General features: G+C 32.8%; 1 protein-coding gene, 1 long non-coding RNA gene, 1 other non-coding gene and 1 pseudogene across 3 annotated transcripts; 2 read left to right on the forward strand and 2 right to left on the reverse strand.

Annotated features, from left to right (window-relative positions):
• The first annotated feature begins 2289 nt into the window (after nucleotides 1-2289).
• LOC107840181 lies at nucleotides 2290-2928 on the forward strand. The gene has a single exon (XM_016683943.2). It carries the CDS (start codon nucleotides 2493-2495, stop codon nucleotides 2814-2816), a length of 324 nt encoding a protein of 107 aa, XP_016539429.1. The 5' UTR covers nucleotides 2290-2492; the 3' UTR covers nucleotides 2817-2928.
• A 13297-nt stretch (nucleotides 2929-16225) lies between these two features.
• Nucleotides 16226-17114, reverse strand: LOC124886472. The gene is made up of 2 exons (XR_007043742.1): nucleotides 16937-17114; nucleotides 16226-16679 (listed from the first exon to the last, which is right to left on the reverse strand). It is a non-coding gene; the product is annotated as an uncharacterized LOC124886472 (long non-coding RNA).
• A 447-nt stretch (nucleotides 17115-17561) lies between these two features.
• TRNAN-GUU lies at nucleotides 17562-17635 on the forward strand. Its single transcript has one exon. It is a non-coding gene; the product is annotated as a tRNA-Asn (tRNA).
• Nucleotides 17636-17823: 188 nt separating this feature from the next.
• LOC107879943 lies at nucleotides 17824-19845 on the reverse strand (annotated as a pseudogene).
• Between the last annotated feature and the right edge of the window lie 3331 nt (nucleotides 19846-23176).

Raw genomic sequence — 23176 nt, forward strand, 5'->3', positions numbered from 1 at the left:
CAAAATTACTCAACTACTAATTTACATACTAATATACAACCAAATGTTGAGAAGATAATTTATATATGTTTTCAATTGATAAAATAATTAACAACACACTAATTATTATGATTGTTATTCTTCTAAAATTTGAATAAAAATATCACAAACACGAGTTAAATAAGTTTATCTCACCATAATCGATTGAATAGAGAAAATATATTTTGATAAATATGATTGAGGGATATAAATATATTTTATATATTCTTAAATTTATTTATGAAAATCCTTAATTACTTTCACTTGAATTAATTATTTTATTGCATTTGATCTTTTTAAAAAAATTTACGGATGAATTATTTCTTTATAAATTAGTGCTAATTTTTTACGTTTTGTTTATTGATGATATTGATTTTCCTTCAATATTATTGTATCGTAAATACGAATCGTTACGTTATGTTTGATATTCGACTTTATTGACCACTTTTTAATAATTTATTAAAATCATAATAGTCATTATATGACATATACAGAAAATTAGAATGACAAGAAAAAAATATTAAATTTTTCATTTTCCGCCATAAATTGTCATTTATTTTTTTTTACTTTACGTTAGTAAATTTTGGTTAAAAGAAGAAAAAAATATTAGAATATCTGTAATAATTAAAAATGATATTGTACCATAAAAAATAAATAATAATTTTTTTCTTGGTGGTTGGTTGTAGTTATAAGAGATTTGTGTAAAAATTTAAAGATTGAATTATATGTAATAATAATGAATGTTGAAAATGAAAGTGGAAAATTGTGAAAACAACAAAAAGTTATTTTCATTTTTTGGAATCCAACTCTGAAATAATTTTTCAAATCTTTATGGTCAAACATCACAATTTTTGAAAAAGTAAAAAAAATGAAAAAAAAATCGAAAAAAAAGGAAAAAAAATTTATGGCCAAACTGGCCCTTAAACAGTTGAAGATATGGGCACTGTACTACAAAACTGGAGAATAAAGAAAAGGCATAACAGGGAAAGGTCACAAAATCTGTGGGCACTATAATAATAACAATAATAACGCGTTACAGACAGTTGGAATCCACTAGTTTTCTAGTTTTGACCTTCCATTTTTCTTTTTCAAACAAATGTGCTCAATTAACTATTGCAAATCAATTATTCCTACCCCTGTCCATGAATAAATGTTAAATGATAGAGGTAAATTTATTATATTATTCTTTTTGAATATAATAAATTTAATGTATTGAATAATATATTATATCTAATGCTAAGTGAAATGGGATAAATTATCCATTGATTTTTCAAATTGAACATAATATGTTAGACACCTATTTTTAATATAATAGAAAAATTAAGATAATGGAGGAAGTACAATACAAGTTGAACACAGCTCACAGAACACGCCTTCACTGGTTAATTATGTTTAGCAGATTAGGTAATAAGCCATTCATTATCTATTTTCAACTAAAGTTCAAGCTGAGTTTTTCTTGGCATGTGTCTTTTCCTTACCCCTTAAACAGCAGCTCCCTAGTTCCAATATTAAGAGGGTGGGGGTGGAAGATTGGATTAAATCTGGGAGGATCAAAACAAACTTAATTAATACGTACATGATAGGTTATTGACGTGCTCAAATATTGCTCGGATTGAAAATGCTAAAAAGAAATTAATTTATTTTCCTGTAATTTGGTTAAATACATTAATACTTTTTTATATAGGCTAAATTTGGTGGATTAGAATCAATCGAGTTAATAAAGGAGGGAGGCCTTGAACCTGTCCACAATTGAAAGCTTTTGATGAATCATATTTTAATGGGCTAATTTTGTTATCCTTACTTTTGATCTAAATTAAAATCTATGTTTTATTTGTTATTATTACTACTAGGCATGTGTTAAATGTAGACCGAAGTTTATGTAACTCGTGCCAAAATAAATTTAATAGGTTAGGTGAGAATATTTTAAGGGCAAATCACAATTAGTTGATTGCAAATATACCGTTAATAAAGTAAATCTTGTATCACATGCAATGTAACTTTGTTATATTTCACGCTTCACCTAACAACCCAAAACCAAGACAAATCATATTGAGGCAAGTCCATTGTTTTTGTCAAATAGCTCCCAACTAAATAGGCTGTGACACAAATATTATGTCATGTTTAATAGTACATAAAAGTTTAGTTTATCATGTTTAAGAATTAAGTTGGTACACTCATTTGTCAACAGCCTCGCTGTTGGCATCCATATCCTCCCTCCTACTCTGAAATTTTGTCACGCAGTCTTCTTTCTCCAATCACTATAAATAAATGTTAGCCATCCCCATTCCTAACATCAAAATCTAAACATCCAAGATTCAGCTACATCACAAACCTCTTGTCAGTCAGAACTTGCTTTCTTGGAACAATTTCCTTCTTGTTCTGTCTCTTCAATTCGTTTCCTAATTTTTGCTTTCTCATTTATTTTAAGTTCATAGTCTAAATTTTGGAATTTTCGCCCTTTGTGTTATCATTCAATGGAAGGTCTAATCCCATTTCTCCTCCACGCCATTAAGAAACAGAGGCCTCATCACAACAGTTTCCGTTGCCTCTCCGACACTTCTAACCGGAGCTACCACATCCTCGTCGGAACTGACTCCGTCGAGGGATCGTCTCACCGAAGAACTCGATCGGACTTTCAGCCTCCGGTCACCACCGTGGATTTCTTGAATCTGCCTCAGCACAGAAGCTTCAATAACAGAGCACCTACTCTGTTTTCCCCTGTTTCCTATAAGAATGATGCCAGCAATTTACAAACGACGGCCACTTCTGTTGATAATCTCCGCCATAGGAAAGCTTAAAGAACTACTACTATAGTGCTGCGTTATTTAGTACACTGTAGTTCCTCACAAGATGATCTTAAGTGTAAATGTGTAATATTTGGTTGAACTATTATATAAAATGGTTTGCTTATGGGTGTGTTTGGTAGTTCCTATTTTTTCATGTTTGGTTGTAGGAAAATATTGAAAAAATATTTTCTAAAATAATTTATTTTTCACAAAATGACAAATATGGCTTATGTCTTCATCCCCATCCCTCTTCCTCATTCCAACAACACTCATAATATTTTTTATCGTGCTTTGTTTTAATTTTTCCCTGCTTGAAATAAAAAATAATGAAGCTCGAATTTTTCCCTTTTCTAATGTTCGTTGAATGTATTGTTATTTTCATATGCATAAAGGGAGACTTACCTATGTAACTTTTGCTAATTGCATATTTTATTTTGTTATCAATGTAACTTGTTTCACAGGATTGAATAAACTTGTCGTTCCGTTATATTTTTATTGCTTGTAGTATCTTGAGATTTTCCGAACAAGATATTAAAAAGTGTCTCCTATATTTACTAATTAATAGTTTCTTAAATTTAGTGATTGCAATATTTTAGTATTCGATATTAATATTAGAAAAAATGGTCAAAAGTCCCCACAACCTTTACCCAGAATCCCAACTACACACCTATTCTTTGTAGGGGACCTATTACCCCCTAAACTATTTTAAAATAGATTTATTTCCCTCCTAAATGTTGAGGTGACACGGAAGGTGTAGTGCACTCTCTTTGAGAGAGTGGAGACGTTTTAACCCCTTAATTTTTTAATTTTTTATGTTTTTTATTTATTTTTTCCATTGTCTTCTTTCTCTTTTCTTTCATTAACACCATGATTTTTTTTTCTTGTTTCTTCTCTTCAACAAAACACCATAACTGCTCCACACACACCAAATAGATTATCTGCAATTCCATAAAAAAACAACTCAATTAACCATTATTTCAAAACACACATCCCAAATGGGTCTATTTTTAATTCCATAAAATATGACAAAATTAACAATTATTTCAATACAAACGCGAAATGGGTTATCTTTCATTTCATCGAAAGAGTAAAATTAACAATTAGTGCAATAACTAAAATACAATTTGTGAAAATGATTGAGATGATTTACCATTTTGGGGACAAATTACAGATGTAGATTCCACGTTGCCATAAACTTGGCATTTGTATCCTAACATTAATTTTACGGTAAGAAAACCAAAAGCATAAAACACTTGCTGGAAAACTGAACACAACGACTATACAGGAACAAATATGCCCTGTTTAAGAGGAATTTCAACTACCATAAACACCAAGAAAAAGCAAACTAGTTACACCAGAAAACTTCTAAGCAGCTCAATTTTATCCAATATCCAATACGCATTACCAAATTCAGATTACAAAATGGAAATTAGCGACCCAACTAAAGAACTCTGAAGCAATTATCCGGAAATAGAATAAAGCTAGCATCTTTCGTTGCCGATATAGAGTTTAAGCAACCCAATTGAACAACTGGGTCGTCTCACCCGACCCATCGGACAGATCCTTCGATGTCGATAAATTTCCCACATGCCCATCACCGAATCTTGAAGAAGAGAAAACTGGTGAAGACACTTGCAAGAAAGTAAATTGGGTCTTGGTTTGTGTTGCAAATGTGGGTCTTTAATATATATATATATATATATATATATTAAAGAATAATAATTAATTTTTTTATTATTATTTTTTTATAAAAATATAATATTATGTGGAAATTCTGTGGCATTACATGGCAAGTGCGTGTTGCTCACTTTCCATTACACATCTGGGTGTCAGTTTTTGGGGGAGTAATTATTTCACTTTAAAATAGTTTAGGGGGTCATAGGACCCCCGCAAAGTATAAGTGTGTAGTTGAAATTTGAGGTAAAGGTTGGGGGGTGGGGGTTTGGCCATTTTCTCTTAATATTATTTGCTATGCTTAATTAGTTCTTATAAATTGTCGAGTTGCTAGAGACACTGATATACTAGTTAACAGTTAGTGGTATTTTCTAAAAAAATATTTTTTCTCTCACCAATCAAACACTAGAAAATAATTTTCTAAAAAATATTTTCTACTCACCAGCCTAACACCATAAAATATTTTTCGAAAAATATTTTCTACTGACCAACCAAACATTAGAAAATAAGTAAAAAACCAACTTATTTTCCGGTAAAACATTTTTCAAGAAAACATTTTCCGTAGAAAATATTTTCCATCATACAAAACACACCCTATATGTTACTCCCTCTGTATCATTTTATTTTCGCCATTTGCCCAACACAGAGTTTAAGAAATAAATGATGACTTTATAAAGTAAAGTTTATAAAATTGTCTTCTTAAAGTTTACTTTTTAATTATTTTTTTTATAAAGTGGGACCACTAAGGATAAAACAGAAATTATGTCATTAAGTAGTTATCAATTAAGAAAAAATAATATTCTTTTTTAGACGGATTAAAAAGAAAATTACGATATATAAAATGGAACGAAGGGAGTATTAAAGTAAACAACCTTCTACCTCCAAAATAGGATGTTATTGTTGTTGTAAATGATTTTTGTAGGCACATCCTCATCAACAATCTTTATATTTACTTATATTTTGTAGCTGTTACATCCCCTAGCCAATATGTCGTGTGGAAATATTGCTGGCCACAAAGTTTTTTTCCTTTCTTCAGAGGTGGAGATCGAACCCCCAACCTGTTGCTTAACGAGTAAGGTGCTGAACCACCACACCGACTCTTATGGTTAAACGTGCCACAATTTCAATGTACAACTAAGATCTAAAAGGAATCTTGATCATGATTAGTGAACGAAAATTATGTCCTTTAATTTCAAAATTCTACCTATAAATTTAAGACCACAAAATTTAAAAGATTATACACATTTAAGTTGAGAATATAAAATTCGAAAGTATGTCTTTGTTGCTTACTTCGACACAATATAATGAAACACTATATGGAAGCCAATGCGAATTTTAAACTTTGCATTCAAACAAAGAAAAACATACTACCCCTGGCCCTGACAGAATAACTTTTAGAGGACAGGAACATGTGAAACATTTTACTCTTTCACTAAATACAATGAATTGATACCATGAGAACTCAATGTTCTTCGTCGAAAGAAGACACAAAGTATTAGTCTATTAGACAATTTCAGAGACTCAACCCAATTTATAAGATTTTGTAAAGACGCAATCTTCAACAATTGATTAAAAAGGAAATCATACGATGTGTGTAATCAGAAAAGTAAAGTAATTCTTGCATTGACAGATCATTTTGTCAACAAAATACAACCTAGTGGTCGTAGATATATATGTGTATATATTGTCCAAAGTATTGTACTTTTTGTTGTTTCGGGTACACAACAAGCTGTATTTTGGCAAAACAACTTCAACACAAGTTCAAGAATAAATCAAGAACACTTATGAAGTTTCCAACGCTTTCAACACAAGTTCAAAAACGACCTTTCAAAGAAGTTTGTTTTGAGTTTTTCAAAGAAAAATAGATAAAGCAGAAAAAATCAAGTCCTCCGAATTCTACGAAGTGTCCTCAAGGAAATAATTCCTCTCAAGTACCCGAGGTTGCGGAATTTTCCTCCCAGGATAAAATGGCTTAACAATCCGACTGTAGTGGTACCTCAAACGATCGGATTGTCTTCGAACTCACTCAACAGTTAGATGATCACAAGGAGTATTTTAGAAGACAAGAAATATTTTCAAGTGCAGAAAAATTCGTACTAAACCTGTGAAAAAATGTAGGTTTATATAGTCATTAAATGCCACTTTCGAAAGGTGGCAATTGTTCACCGGAAAGGTATATCCTTTCTGAACAGTCATGTCTGTCCATTGAAAAGAGTGTGTCTTTTCCGAATAGCCACAACCATCCAAACCATCGTACATTTTTCCAAAATAGTGTGTCTTTTACTCGCAGAGTTGTGTCCCTTCTAAGCAACTTTTTATTTTGTCATTCACATCAATTAAATCCAACAATCCCCCACATGAATGGGGAATGACTACTCTTTGTAAAACTTTACGGACAAATATGTAATCATCAAACAAAAACTGATTGCATCTGGATAAGTGAATTTTCCTTTGAACTTTCCGTAGTGAACATGCATCGGATGCACTCAGTTACTCGATAAATTTGATATCTTTGAACCATCGAGCTTTAATGTACACCTAGACAACACATGTCACATAATCAGCCTTTTACCATTAATGATTCTCACGATTTTATTCGTTTCAGCCATGAACACGTTCCGGTCTCATAAGAGCTTAGAGAACAGGCCTTTACTAACATTCTCCTTGAATCGGTTTCCACTTCGTCCTCACATAGGTGATTTCTAAATGTTCAATCATATAGATTAAACCATTTGATCAAATTTTTCAAATTTAGATAATCATTAAAAGACGTCACACCATAAGTCTTATCCTTATTTACTATAATTGTTTACATTATGAGAATGAGTTGGGTATATTGACAATGTTGAACCTGTCAGACACAACTTTGTTTGATCTCCTTGAACCTAGCTCTTGGGATCTCCAGTCTTCTAGGTAGAGTAACTAGCATGCTGACTTGTCCTAGGCCGTAAACCCATTCCTTTAGATGTCCTTTCAACTCTTTCTCTAATTAGGACTTTTGTAAATGGATCCGACACATTATCCTTTGACTTCACATAGTCAACAATAATAATTCCACTAGAGAGAAGTTCTCTAACGGTATTATATCTCTGTTTTATGTGTCGAGATTTACCGTTGTACATCATGCTCCCTGCCATACATATTGCCGCTTGACTATCACAGTTTATCCATATTGGTGTTAATGGTTTTGGCTAATAAGGAATATCTTTCAAGAAATTTTGAAGCCATTCTGCTTTTTACCAGCTTTATCTAATGCGATAAATTCTGATTCCATCGTAGAGCGAGCAATACATGTCTGTTTGAATAATTTCCAAGAGACTGCTCCTCCACCTATTGTAAATACGTATCCACTCGTGGATTTTACTTTATTTGATCCGGTGATTCAATTTGCATCACTATATCCTCTAAGTACCGCAGTATATTTGCATCACTATATCCTTGGTTCATCTCGAGGTCGTTTAGGCCCCCCACTAGATTGTTCATGTCTAGTTTTATACGAATAAATGTGTTCAAAGAATTCAGCATTATCTGACTCAATTATCGTATTTTTATTGATATCCAGATGTTCGAATTTCTGAACTAAAAACCGATATGCTTTTCTACTTTTAGCATACCTATGAACATGCAGCCCACCGTCTTAGGTCCTATCTATACCCTTTTAGGCATAGAAACTTGGACGTTCGCTAGACACCCCCCCCCCCCTTGAAATATTTTAAGTTGGGTTTTCTTTCTTGTCATTTTTCATATGAAATTGGTTGTGTCTTACTATGGGGCACTCTATTGAGTATTCGGTTAGCTGTAAGGATAGCTTCCCCTACAAGTTTTGCGGTAAACCTGAACTTATAACTTAGACATTCATCATTTCCTTTAGGGTTCATTTTTTCTTCGCAATTCCATTAGATTGAGGTGAATAAGAGGCCGTAGTTTGATGGATAATTCCATTCTCTACACATATTTGCGCAAAGGGAGATTCATATTCTCTACCCCTATCACATTTTATAGTTTTGATCTTTTTCTCTAACTGATTTTCAACTTCTGTTTTGAATTGCCTAAACGCATCTATTGCTTCATCCTTACTATTTAGTAAATGGACATAACAATATCTATTGCAATCGTCAATAAAAGTTATAAAATACTTTTTCCACCACGAGATGGTGTTAACTTCATATCACAAATATCAGTGTGGATTAAGTCTAAGGGATTGAAATTTCTTTCAACGAACTTATACGGATGCTTAGCATACTTCGCTTCCACACACGCTTGACATTTTGATTTATTGCACTCAAAATTTGATAACACTTCTAAGTTAATTAGTTTTCGTAATGTTTTATAATTGACATGTCCTAATCGTTCATGCCACAAATCATTAGACTCAAGCAAGTAAGAAGAAAAAGAACTTTTATTGATTTTAACATTCATTTCATTCATTTTGAATAAGACCCCAGTAAGGTAGCCTTTTCCTACATACATTTCTCCTTTACTAAGTATAATTTTTTTGAAAATAAATACACATTTGAATCCATTTTTATCAAGAAGTTATACAGAAATCAAGTTCTTCCATAACTTTGGTATATACAGGACGTTGTTCAAAGTCAACACTTTGTCTGATGTCATTTTCAGGCAGACTTTTCCTGTTACTTCAAATTTTGCAGTTGCAGAGTTCGCCATATATATCTTCTCTTCGCCCTGAGCCGGAGCAAAAGCAACAAATAACTTGTTATTAGTACAAACGTGGCGGGTGGCATCGAAATCTATCCACCATTCTCGAGAATTTCCCACCAAATTGCATCCAGTCAGCATGGTACACAGATCGTCCATTTCTTTTTTGGATTCAGTCATATTTTCTTGGTCCTTCTTTTTGTCTTTCTTTGGGGAATGATAATCTGATAATTTTTGGCCAATCTTGCCACAATTAAAGCATTTCTCCTTGAACTTCTTCTTAGGTTGATTGCTTTCATCTCGAACTTTCTTTCATTTTTTTGAGTTGTTGTGGTCGTCTTCTACAATGTTTGCTCCGTTCATCGCAGAATTTCCTTTCGACCTTCTTTCTGTGGCTTTGTTGTCTTCTTCAATGCGCAGTATCACTATGATATCTTCGACTGACATCTCCGTACGTTTATGTTTCATGTAGTTCTTGAAGTCCTTCTACATAGGTGGTAACTTCTCTATTATTGTCACGACTTGAAATGCCTCGTTCATGACCAAACCTACAATAAAGTTTATATGAACAATAAGAACATTTTTAACACGTTCAACTAAGGTATTTACCAAAATCATACCTTCCCCAATGAGATCGTGGATGATAACTTGCAGTTCCTGTACTTGGGTTACAATAGACTTTCTGTCAATCATTTTATACTCCAGGAATCTTGCAACAAAGAATTTTTTGGTTCCAGTATCCACAGTCTTGTATTTTCTTTCTAGCGCACCCCACAACTCTTTTGCCATCTTCGTTCCACTATATACGTTGTATAGGTCATCTTGGAGGCCACTTAGAATGTAATTCCTGCATAGAAAATCAGAGTGTTTTCAAGCCTCTATAACGACAAATCGCTCTTGGTCAGAAGTTCCCTCGGGCACCTCTGGAGCTTCTTCAGATGTGAATTTTTGAAGACATAAAGTTGTAAGGTAGAAGGACATCTTCTGTTGCCACCTTTTAAAATCAACACCCGTGATTTTTTTGGGTTTCTCCGCTGGAGCCATTGCCTGCAGAGCACTAGTACGACTCGTTGTGGCAACACTAGTTGCTGCCACAGTCGTTGCAGTGTCATGCACATGACTGTCCGTAGTCATTTTTCTATCCTAATTAGACAATAAATTTTAGTATGTGGAAATACTACTTATAAAGTTGTAGCAACTTTAAACACCCCTTGTTTTTAGTTTAACGATGAAGTTTTTATGACCTCCAATCGTCAACCGAGTGATCTTTAACTTGTGATGAAGATTTTATTTCTTCAAACCACTTGTTCTAACAGAATAGAAAGCTTAAAACTTTAATCTCCAGAAACCAAACAATACAGATTATGCGAAGAAAAAAAACTTTTTTGAAAAGAAAATTTCCCCAAACAAGCAAAAAAAAAATTCTTTTTTTCCAAATTATTTCCTTAAGATTGTTGTTTCGGGTACACAAAAATCTATATTTTAGCAAAACAACTTCAACACAAGTTCAAGAATAAATCAAGAACACTTATTAAGTTTCCAACACCTTCAACACAAGATAAAAAATGACTTTTCAAAGAAGTGTGTTATCAGTATTTTAAAGAAAATTAGAAGAAGTAAAAAAAGTCAAGTCCTCCGAATTGACAGAGTGTCCTTAAGGAAATAATTCCCCTCAAGTACCTGAGGTTGTGGAATTTTTCTCCTAGGATAAAATGGCTTAACAATCCGACTGTAGTGGTACCTCAAATGATCGGATTGTCTTCGAAATCACTCAACAGTTAGATTATCACACGGAGTATTTTAGAAGACAAGAAATATTATCAAGTGTAGAAAAATTCGTACTAAACCTGTGGAAAAATGCTGGTTTGTAGAGCCATTAAGTGCCCCTTTCGAAAGATGGCAATAGTTCACCGGAAAGGTGTATCCTTTCTGAACAGTCATGTCTGTCCATTAGAAAGAGTGTCTTTTTCCAAACAGCCACAATCATCCAAACAGTCATACCTTTTCCCAAAATAGTGTGTCTTTTACTCGAAGAGTTGTGTTCCTTCCAAGCAGCTTTTCATTTTCCATTCACACCAATTGAACCCAACACTTTTTTCAACTTACGTAGGGACAAAAAGATAGAGAATTATGCTAGGAAAGATTACTTGAAGGAATTAGATGATGATCAAGGTGAAAAGACTTTGTTTCCACAACTAAACCTCAAAACTTGGGGATAATCTTGCTTCATTCTGTTCATCATCTTCTTCTTCAATTAATACTTGAGTGGGCGTACATGGCATGCATTGGTAGTATTTTGAGTGACATGCCACTAGAATTGAACCATCAACTCTAATTACCTCTCCCTCTCTAGTACTCTTGTGCAAACCCATTTAAGTACTCTTAAGATTCATCATTTTGTCAACATAATATAGTTGAATGTTTGCCTTAGAGGTAAATATATGATTTAGAGTTACTGGGTTCAAAAAAAGCACATTTAAAAAAAAAATTATATATATTTATAGTTCAAGCATAAAATAATAAGTTTCATCAAAATCTGTTGAGAAGCATAAAATAATAAGTTTCATCAAAATCTGTTGAGAATCAAATACCAAATATTTTAGCAAAACTTGCTGACAAAAAGCAGAAAACTCCTTCAATGCCAAGTTCTTATTGAACAACTATGGAGCAAAGTAATGTGTCAATTCAGAAGTAGACGCTGCCCAATTGCCTTCAGCCCCAAAATGACCATTTGCATAAGTACAAATCAAATTCTAATTAGGTGTAAATATTTGCAATAATTTTCTGGTATAACACAAGATGCGCTATAATATTAAATTTTTTAGTGTAGTATAAAATTCGTGATGAGGTTTATTTTTTTCCTTTTATACTCTACCTTATGAATACATGTATTCTTGAATATTAAAATACACACAAAAGAAATTCTCGTTTCTTTCTTCATGGTAGCAGAGCAATAGATCCTATTCTTTCCTTCATTTCTTTTCTCTTTTGCCTTTGCATCCTTCTTCTGCCTCATCATGTCAAAGGAAACCGACATTACCATGTCAAGGACAGCTACAACCCAGGCTAAAAATGCAACCAGTCTCGATTGCAGCAATGGTCTTTTTTTCATTCATCAGATGCACCTGGTATATAACTTATCAACAACAGTTTCAATGGTAGGAAATACCAGGGTTGGAGGATATCGATATTGATTTTGCCCTCTTGGCTAAAAACAAACTGTGGTTCATCAATGGTGCTTGCCGTGAGCCTCAATCCACAACCAAAGACTTTGCATGGTGGAGTAGATGCAATGACATGATAACTTTTTGATTACTCAACTCCTTGTCGAAAGATGTAGCCCATTAATATTAGTAAAAAGAACCAAATAAATATAGTAAATTTACAGTTGAGATCATCTTGTCTGGATTTCTAAAATGGAACACCACAAGGTTTTTCTAACACAATCAGCATCAGTGGTAGAGGTTTTTCTAACGCAATCTCTTGCATCGGAATTTCCTATGACGGAGATTATCAACTGTAGCAGTCGCTTCTATGCTACTCGTAGCAGCCACGTTTGAACCAAACTGCAGTCTAGAGCCATTCTGGTTGGAAACAGGGGAAAACAGAATAGAAGTTCTGTTACTGAAGCTTTTAGGCTGAGGCAGATCCAAGAAATCAGTGCTCACCGGAGACTGAAACTCCGTTTGAGTTCTACGATGAGATGAGCCCTCAACAGAGTCACCCCCGACGAGCATGTGGTAGTCCTGGTTAGAGGTATCGGAGTGGCACCGGAAGCTTTTGTGTTGAGGTTCCTGTTTCTTCATGGCATGGAGGAGAAATGGGATTAAACCTTCCATGATGAGTTGCTTGTTGGTAATTAATGTAGCTTCTTCTTCTAATTGGTTGATAATCTTTACCTTGCAGTAGCAGAAACCAACTCACAATGCGACTCAAAAACCTAATGAGAAGACGACTGATTTAAGTTTTGATGTTAGAAATGGGGATGGCTGACCATTATTTATAGTGGAGAATGTCTGCAGGCAGAAGTTTCATGGATGCGCATGAGAATAGTTACCAACTTAGATTCAAGTATATCCAAAAAGAATGATGTAGTTAATTTGCTTATGCTTCAAAGATAAATCAGTGTACTGTATATTTTAATTTGAATTTGCCCTATTAATTGAAAACAACTTCTCCTACTCTATTTTTTCTAGACTTGAAAACACGCTAAGTATATTATTGCAGTAGTTAGTTATGAGAAATCAAATTAATATAGTTTAGCATGGTTAAATAATTAAATGAAGTATATTAATCATGATTAAGAAAATAAACTCGTATACGATAATATGACATGCATATATTGACTTAGAACTCTTGAACGTACAATTAAGTAACATGCATCATGGTTTAAATAAATGGGAAAAAAAAATCATCTAATTTTAATTATTTTTATTTAGATTTAATTCTTGACTTTCATGATTTACCAGTCACTTTATTGATTATTAACTCAAAACTTTTGGGTGATTTTTATCTCTCTTTTCAAAATGAGTAGAATTTATTTTGAATTAATTCAAATATTGATGTTTGAATTCACGTACAAATACTTTGATCATTAGTTCGTTGCACTGCAAAATATGTCACCTACGTGTTAGTCCTTAACAAATTAAAAGATGGGGAAAAAGTCTTAAACCGTTGAAGAAAGCAGGCACTGTATAAAACTGGAGGATAAAGAAACAGCATAAGCGTAAGTGCATAACAGGGAAAGGTTACAAATCTGTGAGCAATAAAAATAGGCAACGCGTTACAGACAGTTGAAATTTACTGGTACTAGTTTTCAAGTCAAACAATGGGCTTTATTAACTATTTCAAATCATTTAAATAAAATATCAATACAAGGGGAACATACCTTCACTGGTTGTATATATGTTGAGCAGTTTAGCTAGTTGACCAGCCATTCATTATCTATTTTCGACCAAGATTTTTGTCTTGGCGTGAGTATTCTCCTTATCCCTTAAACAACAGCTAGCTCTCTAGTTCCAAAATCAGGGTGGCGTAATGACCTGAATTTGAAAGAATCAAAATGAATCGAACGATAATAAATGACACATTACTGACTTGTTCGTATATTATTTAGGTTGAAATGTGTCAAAATATATTAAAATGCTCGATTTTTACTAAATAGTTAAGTAATTCTTATTATTTGTTTTTTTTTGTGATTTACTTAAATACAATACATTTTTCTCTCTCCTTATTATGATTATATATAACATATCATTTAAAAATATATTCTTTAACATTGTTTCAATATATAACTTGTGCTATATACTAACCCAACTTTTACATAGGGGGGCAAAATCAAAAGAGTTAATGAAGAAGGGGGTCATGGACCTATCCAAATTTGAACGAATTGGATAGATCATGTTTTCGTACTAATTTGTTATCCTTACTTTTGATCAAGTTAAAATTCATGTTTTAGTTATTGTTATTGCTAAGCACGTGTTAAATGTTTAACCGATGTTTATGTAACTAGTGTCAAATTTAGCAGGTTAGATGAGAATATTTTAAGGGTAATCACAATTAGTTGAATGTAAATTTATCATTAGTAAAGTAAATGTTGTATCACATGCAATTTAACCCAAAACCAAGACAAATCATATGGAGGCAAGTTCATTATATTTTCTCAAAAAATAACCTTATGATGCGTAATTTATGGTTCCCACCTAATATTTGGTTGTAGTTTGAGCAATTAGCTGTAAAAACTACTCACGTTTTTTTTTTTTCTAAATAAAAAATTCACTTTATCTGAATGTCGTGAAAAATTTTAGTTCAACTTGAAATTGTATTTTAAATTTGGAAAACATTTTATAATCAATTTCCAACTCAACTCTATTTTTTTTTTTTAAAAAAGTGACAATTATTTGAATCTATTATTGTCAAACGCCTACTAAGAACAACACACTCTACTTGAATTGACTTATTTTAGTTTTTTTTTTTATACCAAAATAATTTTAAAATACTTTTAAAATGTTAAGATGTTAATTTTTTTTAAAAAAAAAGGTTTTTTACACCAACATAACAAAAATATACCAACAATGCTTTAAAGTTTAAACCCATCCAAATATGCCCCAACTTTCATAATACGAGCACGTAAAAATTACTTCATGTCATGTTGAAATTTAAATACAATAAATTTTAGAAATTTCTTCATGCAGTCTAACTCCAATCACTATAAATAAATGTCAGCCACCCCATTTCCTGCATCAAAATTTAAATTTCTTTTTATTCCATATTTATCCAAAGTTAACACTCTAGTTTTGTAATTCTCGTCCAATGGAAGGTGTAATCCCATTTCTCCTCCCCGCCATTAAGAAACAGAGGCCACATAAATCACAACAGTTTGCATTGCCTCTCCAACTCTTCTAACTAGGAGATGACTCCATCGAGGGATAATCTCACCGGAGAACTCAATCGGAGTTTCAGCCTCCGGTCACCACCGTTGATTTCCTCCATCTGCCTCAGCCTAAAAGGTTCAGTAAAACAGCTTCTACGAATGGCTCCAATGATGATGACTTCTGTTATTAAGTATAAAAAATTACTACTGATGAGTGATGGGTGATATCTGTCTGATTCTTTTTTACTAATAATGTTAGGTAATTAGGTTTGTGGACTAAATTATTCCGTAATTGTCCTTGAATTATAATTATGGGATTAATTTATCCTATTTAGAAAGTCGAATCAAGTAATGCCTAGTTTGATGAAATAAACTGGGATATTCAAGATTAGGTTTGAGATAATTTTATATTGTGTTTGACTGACGATATAAAATTTATTTCAAATTTAATTCTGAAAAATTCCATCTACTATTATAACAAGACTTTATTTATTTATTTATTTATTCCAGCCAATATGTCGTGTGGAAATATTGCTGCTTTAAGGTTTAAAACGAGTGCTTGGGACAAAAATATTGGAAAATAAAGTAATGGGGGGAGAGGTACACTTAGTGGAACATGAGTGCTTAGTGAAGGAAAATTGTATCCTTCAATTCCAAAAATCTAAGTAGCAAATTTAAGACTGGCAAAATTTAAAACAACGGCACACATCTTTAATTTGAGATCACAAAATTGATAGTTTTCTTCATTTTTAAATTTCATGCTTAGTCAAATTAAGACACTTAAATTGACACGAAGCAAATATAACATCAGAAGCCAACACGACTTTTAAACGTATCATTCATACAAAGACGATCATGCAAAATAAATCCTAGCGGGAGTAACTTTTTTTGAATAGGGACGTGTGATACATTTTACTCTTTCACTAAATACAATGAATTGATGATACCATGGGACCTCAATATTACTTGATGGAATTAGATGATGATCAAGGTGAGAAGACTTATTAACTTGGGGATAGTACTGTTCATTCTGTTCCTCATCATCTTCTTCAATTAATACTGCAATGGGCATACAGGGCATGCATTAGTAGCATTTGAGTGACATGCCACCGAAATTGATCCATCAACACTCTAGTCACCTCTTCCTCTCTAGTCCCTTTGTGCAAAACCTATTTAAGTAAATCAAGAATCATCAATTTCTCCACATAAAATAATTGAATGTTTGCCTCAGAGGCGAATCTCTAATTTATAGTCGGTGGGTTCAGAATAAGTACATTTTTTAAAGTTATTATATATAGTTCAAGCAGAAAATAATAAGTTTAGTCGAAATAACAGAATTTGTTTTAAATTTTCCTCTGATTCGCTTAATAAGAAAGAACATGTTAAAAAAGTTGAGGAAGAAGATGTTGAGAAAACATTAACTTACCGGTGGAAATGCACGAGGAAATGGAGATAGTTTGGGAGAATGAAGCATTGAGAAAAAGGGATTATTATGGTGAAAAAAAGGGATAGCAGGACAAAAAATTCTTTGGTAAGTTTTAAATTCCATGATTAATAATTCTGCAAATTACTTCATGCCATTGGCCAAGTACATGGATATTTAAAAGGATTTAATGTGTGATGCATGTTTGTCAACTTGACATGGAGCTGTTGGCATTATTATTATTATTTTTTTCTCTTTTTTGAGGAGAAACAGCCAAGCCCTTCATGTGTAGCTGATATGCTTGTATTTTGTCACGAATATTGTGTGGAACACATAAAAACGGAAATAAAGACCCTTAGATGACACATTTGCTCTTTGTTAAACATTTGGTATGACGCATTGAGATAGTATTATTTGAGTAACATTTTCTTTTTCACTTTGACAAAATAGTAGTATCTTAAACTTCGATGACCTTCATTGAAGCCGAGAAATGATAGTGATGGTGCGAGGACTTGCCATCGTCCCACCTCTTTAAGCTAAAGTAGGATCTTTTTTAAATTTATAGCCAACAAATATTTGGATGGGCTTCTCTTGTAGTGATGAGTATAAAGTGTAATACAGGCAGCAAGCTGGAATAGCTCAGTTGGTTAGAGCGTGTGGCTGTTAACCACAAGGTCGGAGGTTCAAGCCCTCCTTCTAGCGCTTTGCTGTTTGTATATTTACTAAATTAGTTTTTGTTTTTTAAGAATATTATAATGATGATAATTCACTGCTAATCCTTTGTTTACAGAACAGTTGAAACTGAAGAAAAGAACTAGTACACAGGGACCAGATCGATCCTTATTGAAACTGCAGTAAAATCATAAACCAGAGGAGAGGCTAGGGTTAAAGCATCCTTATCCAAGGTTGGCGGATTTCAGAGCCAGATTTTTGGTTAAGGGTTTTCATATTTTCCCTCGGACAAAGAACAGTTTAAAAAAAAATAAAAAATAGAGCACTATTGCACCTGCCAAGGTTCAAATCAGGTTGTTGATGCAAAAATGCACACTCTAACCCACTGAACTATGCTTCTCTAGCTTGTTAAGGGTGTGCAACAACGTGTATATAAATATAAATATCTATATTTAACCTATATACTCGAAAAAAAATTTCGACGAAGGTCATTTGACCACCCTTTGTCAGCTGTGGCTGCGCCACCGGCGGATATAGGTGCTTGCCGAACTTAGCTAGTGTGTCAGCTACTTGACTTCCCTCCTGATAGAAATGGCTAAGCTCTGGGCTGTCTGAGTAATGTTGCCATGATGATGCTTTAACCTGACACCAAGATTCATAAGTAATGAAGCTTAGCAAATTTAACACTACATTTTCTTCTTATTCCTGCATAACAAAATAATGTAACAAGAATGAATTACCATAAGAAGCAGTTAAATACGAGCTCGAATTGTTCGTTCCACACCAAAAACTGCCATATGCAGGATCACAAACTCCCCAAATATTATGTCTTCGTCCAATGCTTGAACTGTCTCTGAAGAAAGGCAAATTTCAAGAATCATACTCCCTTCTTCTATTCCTCGTGACACTGCAGTTTTCCCCTCGAACATGCTTCCCATCCCATCTCTGTGCGCAATCGGCTTTCCCCAACCAAAATCATACTTCAAAAAATCAAAGCGCGGAGAGCTGTTCAGCATAAAGTAATTGCTTGGCAAGTCGCCCATTATTGTTATCTCGGGGTTGTTCATCCAGTTCTCGTATATGCACTTAAACTTTTCATGGTCATGGGAAGCTATCATCTCATTAATTTGTAAAGCAGCCCAACCCAATTCGTGCTCGAGTAGCTCCCCCGTCTTGACTGTTATGGTAGCAGGGTAAATTGCATACCCGAAGAACCCTTCAGGTAATGGAGGGTTCAATCTTTTCCGCATGTCAATCGCCACCTCAAAAGTTGTTTCTTCGTTGTGATCTAGACGATGACAGCGTATCACAGATCGCCAAACATGAGCCAACACAGCTTGAAGAGAAGAAATCTTGGCGGTGTTCATTTCAAGATTGGCCTTTGCTTTTAACTTGGCTACATTTTCTTTGTTAAAATGAAATACTCCTTCTCGCAGCATTTGTACTGCTGGCGGAATGAATTTATTGGCAGAATTGATTCTTTCATTTGGTATAGAAATGCGATCAGCGAAATGGTCAATTTTGAAAGGGAATTCACGTTTTAAAAAGGGAATTGTTGAGAAGACATTAGAACCGCGAGATATCTCAGCCCAAGAACCATAAAAATGCCAAAAGGATGTTCCGTCAACTAATGTGTGATTGCATGTGCACCCAATGAAAATGCCATCCACAAGCTCTGTTACTTTGGGAGGTAGCTTCTTGGTTTTGAACTCCATTTAATGGGAAAAAATCGAGCACCACATGAGGAACATACTTTGATTCCAGGATGTCGCCAACTGTAACACCATCTGCTATCCCATGGTTGAATTGGACACCGGCATTGTTACAGTTGATAAAGAAAGAATTGGTTCCACTCTGCTCGGCCGCAGAATGGAGGGAAGAAATCTAAAGTTCGAGATAGTGAAGCTCTAAGATGATCAATCAGGGAACTGGTGTTGGTTGATTTTGCTAGTTCACTTACTTGTTGAGATGTAGGCCTGAGGAAGAGGAGTCCAGTTTGAAAGTAGTCAATTTGAAGCTCAAGAATGTCCCATGGTGTCAACTCAATTGTCTTACAATTATCTGGATGGTGCTCTTTAATTGGAATTCCTCCAGCTTTGACTGTGCATGTTGAAATGATGGATACTTTGGAGGCCATACCTTTCAAATACTTTAAGATCTACAAATTAGAGAGGAAGAAGATTCAAGTATAAGGGACTTATATTTAGTGTTGACTCATTAAATATCTCACTGCACTTGGTTAGCGCTTGGCTCTAGATTTCCAAAACTATTTTTTGAAAAACTTGATTTTGGTGAAGTTCAAATTGAAATCCGCGCAATGCATGTACAATACTATGATTCATTTTAAGAAAATTAGTTTAATTATTATGCACTACTGTTATAACTATATGTCATCGATAAATGTAATTTGATAAACTTAAAAATTAAGAGCGTACGTATAACCGGCTATACTAATCAATAGTACTAATATATATATACATAAAAAGAAACAGTGTTTTAATTGTGAATCAAGATTTAGAACAAACCATAAGAGGGTTTAAAGGAGAAATAAAAACTTAACAGTGTGATATATAGAAGAAGCAAAGAGAGACACCTATCAATTGATTGGGAGCAATGAACAATTGAAGATAGAGGGGTTGGAGGTAAGATTATGAGGACATGAGTGCCTAATTTATAGAATGGAAAAGGGTCAAAATATTTTTAACATACGAAAAATGGTTTACAAATATTTAATTTTGGGTCTAAAAATACCCTCAGGGATACATTGAGAGGCCCTTTAGAAATTTAACATTCTATTCTTTATTTAATTATTAATTCTGGAATAAGTTATATTAAAATTAATAATTAGTACTAAAATAAATTATTTCTATGAGAGAAGAAAATAATTATATCAAATTAATTATTTTAAAATAGATTAATGAAGGTGACAAAAACACTCCTCAAATTCTTCAAATCACCTTTCTACTATATAAAGTAGAGAATAATACTTGTTATTTTAAATAAAATAACTAAACAGTCAACAAGAATCGTTCCTTGTTACTTGTCGTTATTTTTTTTTAGAATCAAATTATATAAATTTTGATCAACATATTAAGATGTATTTTTCAACATTTTAATATGAAAAAAATTACAATTTATAATTCTTTTCGTATAGTTTTAAATTTTTAAATTTTAATTTTAAAATATTAAATTAATTTTATTTATTTAGTTTTAAATTATCCCTTAAAATGACAACTAAAAAGAAATAGAGGATGAACAAAATTAATACTTTATTGGTGTTTCAAAATAAGTGAATTATTAAATTTTATTTTTTTCAAAATTACCTTTATGATTTGACAAGCAAAAGAAACTGCAGCCAATAGCATTATCAAGGTCAGCTTTTTTTGGGAGAGGGTAAAAGAGACTTCAAGGGTAAAAATGAAAATTTATGTTAAATTTATTTCTTTGATGCTTTTTTTATAATGTGTGTGTCAAAATCCAATAATTCATTTATTTCAAAATAAATGGAGTAACACAAAATGACACTTGACAGTCTTACGTGGTACAATCCTATTAAAGATTTTTGTCGGCCCAATAATATCAACTACCAAAACTAAGAAAGATAAGAGAACTTTTCCATCAAATCTAATTCAGGAGAAACATGTTACAATACCTAGTGTAACATAAGTAACATATAAGGTGTGTTTGTTACGAAGAAAAACATTTTTCAAAAAATGTTTTTTATTTTTCTTATGTTTGGTTGACTTATATGTTTTGGAAAATATTTTTCAAACTAACTTATTTTTCTTAAATCTAAGGAAAATGACTTTCCTTGAAAAAGTAAGGAAAACATTTTTCAAAACTCTCTTTCAACCTCACTTTAAAGTTGAAATGTTCATATAATTATCAAAATCATCTACCCCGCCTCTAATATCCTATCACCCCGACACCACTTCTACCCCCACCCCACCCTCTACCTCTACCCCTAACCCCCACCCCAAAATTTAACTATTTTAAAAAGTATTTCAAAATTTTTTCTTAGTCCATTTTCTATCCCTACCCCTACTCCTATCCCCACCCCGACCCCCAAAATTCAATTGTTTTAAAAAGTATTTCTAAATTTTTTCTTAATCCATCCCCTATCCCCATCCCATCCCTACCCCTACCAGCCCCTCTTCAAAAAACAATATCTATTTTATTAAAAAATTCAAACTTTTCTCTCACCCCTCACCCCCTCCCTCCACCCTTACCAGCCTCCCTTTCCATCCGTCCCCCCCTCCCAACAACCTTACAAAAATATTAAATTTATTTTAAAAAAAATTTCAATTTTTTTCTTCACTCCCCTACCTTGACCCCCCGCTCCTACTCCCCCCCCCCCCCCGCCAATTTTTAATTTCTTTTTTAACAAAATAAATTCAAAACTTTTTCTTACCCCACCCCTACTACCTATTTTGACACCCTCACCCACCCGGCCTACCAACCCCCTTTCCCAAAAAAGCTTTAATTTTTTTTAATTTATTTTTTTTAAAAGGATTCTAAAATGTATTTTTACGCTTTAGCTAAACACTAAAATGTATTTTTTAAAAAATATTTTTCGAAAAATATTTTTCATCCACCAACCAAATATAAGAAAACAATTAAGAAATCAACTAATTTTCCAAAAAAATATTATCTAAAAAAATATTTTCCATGAAAAACATTTTCTAAAAAAATATTTTCATTGAAAAACATTTTCCTTCGTACCAAACACACCCATAGTCACAAATTTTAACAACGGAAGTTGAATAAGACTGGTGACCAAAAACCTATTGTAACATAAGGCCCTATTTTTTAGAAGAACAAAGCCTCCATCTTTGTTTGTTTTTGAAATTATGGATAAAAATAATTAAGAGATAGAATTAAAAAACTTTGAGGGTTCACTTTTCACCCCTTCTATTTTATTGTGAGAATTTGGTGCAGATGTACAGTTAATTAGGGAAAGAAAGAAAGAGATTTGAGCAAAAAAATGAAAGAAAAAGTCCACTAAGAATTAGTAATTAATTAATAAACCTTCATTTAAAAGATGACATAAGTACGATCATTTGCTTTGATACGTCAGCTTTAAGGGATATTAAATTCACTTGAAATAAGTTTTGGGGCAATGAATTACCCGTAAAGTTAGAGGTATAAAGTAAATTATATGGATAAGTTTAAGAGTAATTTAATGTCTTTACTTTAAATATATCATAATATTTATGTAATTTTAAATTTTTAAAAATCTATCAAAAGAATTATTCTTTTTAGAACGTGTAAAAACAATAGTTTCGCTTAAAAATGAAACAGAAAATGTAAATATTTTTTTTCCAACTCCAATAAGAGTCACTTACCCCGCCCCGTTACATAGTTGTTTATTAGTCGTTACGAAAATACATTGACTAAACCGGGATGTTAATATAGGGTGCGCGTTCGGATATTTCGAATTAAATAAGAAAACTTCAATTTGAATTTATGTTTTTTGAATTCAAAAAACTAAATTCAAATAATCAATTTTGGATGTAACTTTTTCCCTTTTTTTATGAGTTTCAACAAAACTCAATAATTTTATATATATAT

Source organism: Capsicum annuum, chromosome 8 (genome assembly GCF_002878395.1).
Source record: "Capsicum annuum cultivar UCD-10X-F1 chromosome 8, UCD10Xv1.1, whole genome shotgun sequence".
NCBI lineage: Eukaryota > Viridiplantae > Streptophyta > Magnoliopsida > Solanales > Solanaceae > Capsicum > Capsicum annuum.

Bases quoted from the DNA above. Each gene is read 5' to 3' on its own strand.
- LOC107840181 (XM_016683943.2), top strand. From the start codon at position 2,493: ATGGAAGGTCTAATCCCATTTCTCCTCCACGCCATTAAGAAACAGAGG.